Raw genomic sequence first — 9537 nt, 5'->3', positions numbered from 1 at the left:
AGAACTGAGCTAAGGGGCAGGCCCCCCAAAGGCAGAAGGATTTTTTTTTTTTTTTGCTCCGAATGCCTTCAGGGCAGTCCATTATCAATATTCATAAAATGGCATAAACTGTAGAAAACTAAGAATGTCATATACAGAATGACCTGTTAGTAATTGTACAGATAAAGACAGAAGAGGTGACTTAAGGAAATACTAATAGTTGTGTTTATAATGCATAGCAGTAGTGTTTTAACTTTAAAGTTAAGGGCACTATATAGATATGAGAGAGAATGAGGGAATCAGACTTGAGAAAGAAAAAGCTGTTAAAGCATAAAAGAGTTAAGGTGTGGTATGCTCAGAATGGAAGAGTCTGTGAGAGTGGTGGGGCAGTTTGGAGGAAAGTCAGCCTAGAGCCCAGCTGTCCAGGAGTGGACTTCTGGGAGCTGGAGTGACCAGAACATGGGTCTGCGCCTAAGGACATGCATCAGTTGATCTTAAAGAGATGGTCGGTTCTCAGAATGTTTATCACTGACTTAGTCATTCTCTCTCTCCACAGGTTTCTTTGGATTGGGTTCCATAGGCATTTGTTGCTGATCAGTGTTCCTGAACTATGAAACATGAATATGTGGGCTAAGGAATACTTAGGATTCTCATGACAAATAAACACTTGTGTGGACAGTAAAACTTTGTGCAGTTACTCTTATTGATAATTTAGATCTCTTACAAAACATTATAACTGACTGGAGATTATTTTATGGGAGATAATGAAGTATTTAAAATTAAGGTCCTCCTAGATCCTGGCTTTGTGGGGATCTGTAGGAGGGACAGAGACAGTCCTGCCAATGAATTCTTGTGCTTGAATTTTGTTGGCATTATTTGATAGCCCTGCTCCTGTCAAATAAGTGAAAATCAAAATGAATTACTGAGAAATACTTAAAATTGCTTTATTAAACTGATATAAACAGAGTGATCAAAATATACAGTGAATGCATTTTGTTTTTAAAGACAAGGTCTTGGTATATAGTTCCGGTTGGCCTTGAGCTCACTGTGTGGCCCAGGCTGGCCTTAAACTCCTGGGATACACAGTGAGCTCCTGCCTCTGCCTCCCGAGAGCTTGGGATCACATGTGTATATCACCATGCCTGGCTGAGAATAATCATTTGCTAGAGTGACAGATACTTTGCCACTAGCTCCCTTCAGAATAGTCCCCTTTGTTTGGAACACACTTATCCCATCATTCTACAAGTCCTCTTTTGTGTCATTGAGGTATGATTAAAAATGATTAAAAGTTAGGTGAGTGCTGTTGTAGAATGCTATTCATCCAGAAAGGCAGGGTCATGAAAGGGTCATATGTTGTGTTCTTATCCATTTGATTTGGCACCACGTGGCTTCTGACTGTTCCAAAGTCAAAATGCCCATGCAATGTACACATTTTGCATTGGTTCAGGACATCTAAGCAGCCAGGGTTGTGCAATCATGAGAACTCCAGAAATGTGTCACAAAAAAGTTAGTTCACAGTGAATGGTAGGCATTTGAGGGAGTTAATGGCAGTGTGTCATTTGTTGTATTTATTTTTTTAACGTCTACTGTAGTTTTCAGTCATATCTCGTAGAATCAGAATGTATCTAAAAAAATGGTCCTTTGACTTGAGTAGTGTCTGCTAATAACAAGCAGTGTGGCAACCTTTTCAGAATCTGTTCGTTAACTGCTGTTTAAAAATTAAAGTGATACAACAAAAAGCTTTAAAGGTACATTTATCCAAAGTTAGGTTAATCATGGATTAAGAAAAGCGTATCTTACCCTTTTTAACTTGTACAGAATTGAGTCACATGATGAGAACTGAGTAAAAATGTTTAACAGTATTCATGTATGGTCTGTAATTCAAGGAAACCTGTGCCAGCCGTGCAGCTTGGCAGTAGGCACTTGTCTAGCTTGTAGGAGGCCTTAAATTTGATCCTAGCACTGAGACCCACCTCCCCGAGAACAAACTGTTTCCTTTTAAATAATTTTATATAACAGTATGCAAAATTACTATAAAACATACAAGAATTAGTATATATTTACATTCTTAAAAAATAGTTACTTTGAAGTTGACAAGCTCACTTTTTTAAAGTGAGCAAACAAGCCTTTCTTCATATTCAGCCCGCATTCTCCATGAAGTCTTCCTTGCCAGGCACAGTGATGTAGTGACTAGTCACCAGCCTGTTGGGACCTAGAGATGAGTGAGTCTCTGAAATTGTTTCCTAGCATTTCACATTTGTAGGTACAAAGTTATAGGCCCAAGTTCAAAAGTAGATTAATCAGTAGACACATTTCGATGAATTGGACCATGAGATATTTACCGAACGTTTTAAGGTATATGCTGCCTGCCCTAAGTAAGATTCTTGAGTCAGACCTATTCTTGGATATAAAATGATGTGAAGATAATTGGGAATATCTTCATGCCTTACCTCAGCGGAGGAAACTGGACTGACATCATTAATATTGGGGATCTGGATTCCCCTCGAGTACCAATAAATTCCTAGAAATAAACTAATCTGAGCATGTTGTCTTATTTTCATTGGCTTATACCAAGGGGATATACTTCAGTAAAATACAAATTGGGGGAAAAAAACTTTTTTAAAATGTACCTCAACAGACGTAAGATGTACACTACTTTTAATACAATACAGATTTGGGAGGGCAAGTACATAGCAGTTTTTGCTAAAGAACAGCATTATAGCAGCTAAGGGACAAGCAACAGGACCCTAAGCACTTCAAGAATCCAAACTTAGTAGACATGACCTATTAGGCTGCGGTTTCTCAGCCTCCTCCCAATGGATGCAACTGGAAATAAAGCTTTTAACTCTTCTCTGCACTGTAAGGACTAATCACTTTTTGTATTAGAGCAGTAACAGCTATAGTATGGAAATTTGGTATGGTAGAGCAAAAGGGATGCATTTTTGGTCGAAATACAGCATATACAAGATTCCGTTGTTTCCTAATGGGACGGAACATTTTGGCCCATCTTAATATAATTTTGGGGGGAAAATTTGGGTAAGAATTTAATAATTGTATAAGTGGCTAGTAAATTATAACTAGAAGAGTGTTGGCCTTTTTGGGTCCATGTTGAATGTTAGAGTAATACTAAGTTGCTTGTTTCAAAAAATGGCATAATTAGAAATCCAAACCTTAGTGGGGACTCATGGGAACCCTCTCCTCAGGGCTTTATTCTTTACCATGGTAAATTTACTAATGAAGACCTGAGCAAAGTGTGGGTCAGCCAAATAATGGTACTCTTTAACAGTGGAGGAGGGAGGTTCCACAGCCACCACTGGGCACGGTGTTTGTGTGGAAGAGCAGCTGGGGGCCAGGTGACAAGATGTCTTTGCAATGTAGTCCACAAGTCTGTTGTATTGTTGCTCTGACAGTCTCTCTCGGACTCCATCCACCTGCAAGCCAAAGACACATTCATTAGCTGCTAAACCCTTATAATAGACTTCTGCAGTACACTTATTTTTTTCTTGATACATTTGGATACTGTGCCTCTTGGCTCATCTGTTACAGCCATTTGTTCAAAACAGTGTCTCCTTTTATTTTTCCTCTGAGATGAGCAATAGCACAGCAGTTTTAGCAGTATAACAACAGCTCTGCATAAGAATATTAAGAAAGCCTCCTCTGAATAAGCACCTAGTGCTTATTCAAACAATACCCATGTTTGAAGTTGACAATTTGATAATATTGTACTATTAAAATACTGTTATTGCTGTTTATCAAAGTATTCCAGGAACAATTAAAAATGTCTTCTCTAAATCTAGTCACCCTTATACTTGGCATTCTGAAATAAAAGCTCAGTTAGGCAGGCTTTGTAAACCTCAGATAAAACCTCTGCAGCCTGACAGAAAAGTAGAAAAGAGCATTTCATTGAAACCAGTGGCTGTGGGCAGAGATTTAAAAAAAAACACCAAAAAAACCTTTTGAACTGTTAACATTTTCTGTTTTTATAAATGCTAGGATTTAAAGCCAGAGAAAATAGACTGGGCAGAGGAAGGGGAAATTTTTATGGAAGGGAGGATGCAGAGTACATTTATGGTTCATAAACGTCTGGCTCATCTTCAGTAGAAATGCGTAGGAGAACTGAGATATACTACCTAGGTTCGTGAGTGAGATTTTCTGAGAGTGCCCATCAAAGGCAGCTGGAGCTATAAATTCTTCTCACCCACGTCTTCTTGCTATCTAGTGTGTAGATGAAGCGGAGTGGGAAGTTTGCAGCACAAGCCACCCATCTGTGAGCAGCAAGTAGCTACTGACCTTGAGGTGGTTCCTACTTACTGAGTGTCAGCTAGACCATTCTGGAAGAAATGCAGTTTCACTAAGGTTTTAGTTGTCAAAAAAGAGGCACCGTGAAGAATTTTATATTTCTGTGTAGGGCCCAGAAACAATGCAGTCAAAAGAGTCAAAAGCTGCAAAAGCCACTGAGATGGCAGAGATAGTAAAGGGGTCTGCTAGAGGATTCAGCTTGGCATTGTCAGAGTTCAGATCTCCTATTTTTAAGCTTGAGGAAGAAAATGAAGGCCTCCAAAGACTTAAGACAGATGGAAGTTGTGCACCACCAGGCAGAAGCCAGAGCTCTGATACCACTTGATGGGGCCGGAATTCAGCTGGAAAGTTCTGAATACACAAAGTCTTAATTGCTCCTCCTGAACAGCAGCACAGGAAAGCCTGTGTTGTGAAAGGAACCTGGCCAAGGAATAAATTGACCTTCTGACTCATTTTGAACCTCTCATAAGGGATTTCAATAATGTGCCAGGCATATTAAGCAATTATTACCCCTAAAAATGGCTGCATTAAACCAAGAAAAGCAAACGCTGCTTTAAAAAAAATTTCAAATCTTGCCATACTTAAATATGCTGAGTGATGTCATCTACAAATTAGTTCCTTCCAAGATCCAAAAGAGCTGTTTCCTAGCTTCTTAAAGCCATTTTATATAAAGAATTGAACACACTGCTCTTCATTTTCACAGGCACATAGCAGGTAGGCTTCCCAGCCAGCTTCAGGTCTGCATGATGTTGGGAGGCCCTGACCACAGCAGGGCAACCCTCTGCTCCCACACTAAGACACACTGGGTTGGAGTATGAAGGACTCACAAGTGCTCTGCAGCTTGAGGTTTTTTTTTGGGGGGGGTGAGTGGGAGGTTGAGGTCCTGGACTCAGGATTAGGCAGCAGTTACTGTTTTTATGAACTGCGGGGAGAGACAAGGTGGAAGAGATAAAAGAAGGTGGGTGCCTGCCTGCGCTCCCCCCCCCCCCCCCCCCCGGCACTGCTGTTGCTGCTGGGTGTGCTCACTGCTTTTCTTTAATGGGTGTCTTGCAGTGCTCCTGTGTACCCTGCCTGTGTTTTAGCCATTCCTTAGTCCTAACCCTCTTTTATTCCTGGACATCAAAGGAAAACCTTTATTGAGTGTGGTGTCTAGAGCTTCAGTGCATTCATGTCTAACTCAATGATTCCATGGTCATAACCTTGGCAACATGTATGGGTGTTGCCTCTCTGTCTCAGTTGCCCCTGGAGAAGTAGGTCTCTTTCCTCCCACAATGACATGTCTCAGTACCCTTCTCAAACAAGTGCAACAGACAAGGATCACAGTGAAAGATAGTTTAACAGCAAGAGATGAATCTCCACTGTCAATTTGAGATCTGAAGTATTTCCCAAGCCTACTAAGGAAAAACTATGGTCACACATATTCTTGGGGTCTTGGAGGTTTCTCATTAAAGACTAAGGACATAAAGATAATGCTACTATCCTCTGCCAGATCCTGTAACCAGATCACCACTGCTTTATTGTCAACTGGGTCAGAAGATTTTTGGCAGATGTAATAAAGTCAGGCTGGATATCTGACCTCTGTTTATTCCCCACAAGTCATCTACTCAAAGCAGCACTGCAGTCCTGGTGCCAAGCCCCAGTTTAAAGCCTTGACTGATTATGATCCAAGAAACTAGAGAAATCTTAGAGTTGTTGTGGTTGGCCACTTTCCATCTCTGATAATTTTTACCCAAACAGTGGTGTGAGCGAGACACAGGCTCCCATATCAAGGAAAATAATAATGAAAAGGAATCAGGATTTGCTGTCCTTTGCTGGGGCCACTTGGTCCCCAGGTAAGACTAATAGACTCCAGCTTGTCACTGATCATCCATCCTGCCACATGGAAAAAGATGCCTGTTTTAGGGTCAGCATGGAGCTGACCCCTTGGAGCAGGCTACCACCTGGGAGCTGGGGTGGAATCATTTCTCAGTGGCTACTCCACACATGCCACTCAACAGCATCCTTTCCATGTCACTGTATGTCTGCCTAGAGCCACAGCCAGCAGCCAGTACATCTCAGGAGCTGTGGAGCCAGGAAGCGGGCCCAAGAGGCCAAGCACTGTCCCCAGGAAGTACTCAGTGTTACTTATAGACAGGAAATTGCACTATGGGAAAGGGGCACTGCTACAGAATACATTCATTGTGTAGGAGGAAGACGTATTCACAACAGTTTGACCCCTGAAATCTCTTGGGTTGGGCTTGGGGGAACGAACAGAGGGAAGAAGTCTGTGCAGCCTGCCCTTGCCTCATGATGCCCCTCACTCAGCAGTCCCTTCCTGTACCCCCAGACCAGCTGCAGCTACTCCCAGGTCCATGGAGACCAGGGGCGTTTTTGAGGGGCAGCTGCCAGCAAGCCCTGCAGTTCTTTGCCCTTCCATGCACCAGCTGTCTCACATTTGGGAGCTCCACTGTCCCATCTAGTTCAGCTCCCAGCCTATGCTGCTAGCAGCTTGTGAGACTCACACAGCTTGGGCCTAGGCCGGAGTCCCTCTAGCACCTGCTTGGCTCTTGTGCAGGGCTAACATGCACACCTGAGTGCATCTTTCCAACTCCTTCCACAGTGCACCCCCACGCCCATTGCCACCATCATCCTTATAGATTTCTGGTCTCCAGCAGCCACCTGCGGGTCACAGATGTCAGCCTGTGTCCTGACTTCTCTGGCAGCTGGCTGTGGGAACCCTGTTGTCTGAAGCGTACCTCCACATCGCAGGCCACTCTTGGCTGCTTGAGCTGCACGGTGAGCAGGTGCTTCTGCTTGCTGTCCTGTGCACATTCGATTTCAGTAACAGGGAAGGCCTGCTGCTGTGTGTCCTCACTAACGCTCACCACGAAGAGCACCTCTGATGTCAGGAGCAAGCACCCTTCATACTCCTGGCCTGAGCCCCTCACCAGCATCACATCCAGGGCCATGTGGACTTCTGGTCTGCCCAGAGACTGGAGCATTTTCCTGTTTAAGAGGAGAAAAGTCAGGCTAGGAGCCAGATTGGTAAAGACAGTTACTCACTGGTGCTCACTGCTTACAATTATAGGGGGAACCCAACACAGAGCTCCCAACGGCAGAGTCATCACCCTTCTGATGATTACCTTAGCTTGCAGTATCAGTTTAATTCTGGTCAACAGACCTAGTTCCTCCTAGGGACAAAAATTTCCTTTCACCAGTAAGGTTTAGCTCCTTTTTCCATCAGAAATGATAGTCCCTAATTAGAATGCTGCTTCTCCAGAGAGCGCTGGCTTCACAGGCCCAGGCTGTTCAGCCAGCGTGAGACCTTCCTGAGCAGTTATCACAGAATAGAGTTCTGCAGACAGTCCCAAACCTGGGATTAGCAGCCTGGCCCCGGCTGCTCCGATGCCCTGCACCAGTGTCAAGGACAGCTGTTCCTCCTGGGCACCTGCCCCAGATGCTACTAACATGCACTGTGGATGTAAAATGGAACAAGTATCCTAGTAATTTACCAGACATATTTGACATGGCTGTTTGGAGCCTGGTCAGCGGGTCGATCACTTGGCTGATAGCGCTGTTTGGGAAGCTGAGAAAGTCCAGCTCCATGTAAAATACCTGTAAAAAAAAAAGAAGTGAAGGAGTTTTACTACTTGATTCCTGGAAAACGGTTCCATGCTACAGTGACCTCATCTGCTGAGAGGGCGCCATTAACTATTACAGAGCCAAAATAATGGTAGCAAGTGCCCAGATAACCACTACACCATAGTAGTCACCATGTGATCTTAAACTGCCAGAAACTACAATATGAATATGCTACAGAAGCAGACTAACACAGGTAGCACAGCACTCCTGACAGCAGCTGGTCACCAACTACAGCTTGCACATCGCTTAGAATTTATGTGTTAAAAAGGCAACACTACTAGTTGACTTCCTTGCTTACTACTCCAGTACTTGTTCTGTGTCTGTGCTGTATGGTCAGACAAAAAGAATACACAATATACACAGATACACACAAAGGCACATGGTTTGCCTAGATACAGTATTTAAATGGTAAGTGACTTAATCCAGCTGTTACATATGATTCCATATACATTTATGAGAGCTCTCAGCTTCGGCTTTATTACATGCTCTCCTGGGGCCGGCTCCAAATGAGGGCACCCAGTGGCAGCCACACAGGCCTCTGCAGAGACTCCAGAACCAAAGATGGTACAGCATGTGTGCTTTCTGGGGCTTGTAAATGTTCATAAACGAGGCACAGTCATTAGACTAAGAGTTAGTGGTTTGTAAAACCTTCAGTGTGGTAATAAAAGTTTTACAAGAATGATGGAAACCAAGAAAACCATGTGAAGCTCTGCTCAGAGATGCTCTTATGCAAGGCAGAGTTCCCAGTCCTGGGAAACACCACGAGGGACAACAGCACTTTCAACATCAAAGGATTTATGAAAGATGAGTTGCCTTTACCTCACTGGAGTCTGTAGCCAAAGGAATACTGTTTTTATTCATGTGTGAGGCCTAACCATTTGGTAAGAAAGAGTTCAACTTTCTCCCTTACAAGCTGTGGCAGTTTTTATTTTGGTTTCCCTGGAGGCAACATATCATTCACAGGACAGGGAGAGAGGGTGGAGCAGAGGGACTCGGCTCCATCAGTGTGGTCTCTGAGAATGCTGCAGCAGCTTCAGGTCTCCTGCTCCATCCCAGGATGGGGTAGTGAGGTGCTAGGGGCAGATGCAGAATGCTGGGCGTCAGACAAGTGGGCGAGCTCTCCTGCAGGTGAGGTACAGTTAGCCGTTTTGTGCCAAAGTGGTATCAGTTTAGGTAAGAAAAGGTTGATCCTGGCCATGCCTAGTGGAGATGATGTTCTCTGCCAAGAGCACAGAGCGTAAGTATAGCAGGAGGAGCCGCCTCATGCCAGCCACTCCCCATGTGCACACTGATGTGTGGCCCGGCCCAAGCACCGCCATCCAGGCCTAAGTAGTGCCACAAGCCGCAGGTCTCTACAGCTGTCTACTTGGAGAAGGGGCTCTGAGCATCAGACCATGGTCCTTTGCCTCTGCTGACCACAGGAATCAGCCTGGCTGCCCACGGCCCAGTGGGACTGCAGAGAAACCACTCCAGACCCAGGGATGTGCACACAAATGCAATGCTCTCCTTCACAGACAACTGCTGCCCACAGAGTTCTTCCTGCCTGTAGGCAGCCTTTTATAGGGAACAATTTAATCATTCCTTGCTGCAATATATTCTCCATGCTGCCCTCAATCTCTAACTGGTTAGTGTTCATTA

The 9537-nt window shown here is 44.0% G+C and overlaps 2 protein-coding genes across 2 annotated transcripts in view; one reads left to right on the top strand and one right to left on the bottom strand.

Moving 5' to 3' along the window:
• The window catches only part of LOC101583568 (cytochrome c oxidase subunit 6C), an 11187-nt gene extending 10524 nt beyond the window's left edge, over positions 1-663 (top strand). The window contains exon 4 of the mRNA XM_004640067.2: positions 536-663. The gene's annotated coding sequence lies outside the window, so the exon portion shown is untranslated. The remainder of the gene's footprint in view (positions 1-535) is intronic.
• A 1957-nt stretch (positions 664-2620) lies between these two features.
• Positions 2621-9537, bottom strand: part of Vps13b (vacuolar protein sorting 13 homolog B) — an 881657-nt gene continuing 874740 nt past the window's right edge. The window contains 3 exon segments of the mRNA XM_023699943.1: positions 2621-3410; positions 7014-7263; positions 7770-7872. Coding sequence (XP_023555711.1) covers positions 3162-3410; positions 7014-7263; positions 7770-7872 — 602 coding nt within the window. The 3' untranslated portion in view covers positions 2621-3161.

Source organism: Octodon degus, unplaced genomic scaffold (genome assembly GCF_000260255.1).
Source record: "Octodon degus isolate 3935 unplaced genomic scaffold, OctDeg1.0 scaffold00118, whole genome shotgun sequence".
Classification (NCBI taxonomy): Eukaryota; Metazoa; Chordata; class Mammalia; order Rodentia; family Octodontidae; genus Octodon; species Octodon degus.
Note: the sequence above shows the minus strand (reverse complement) of the source record. Positions and strands in the feature narration are given on the sequence as shown.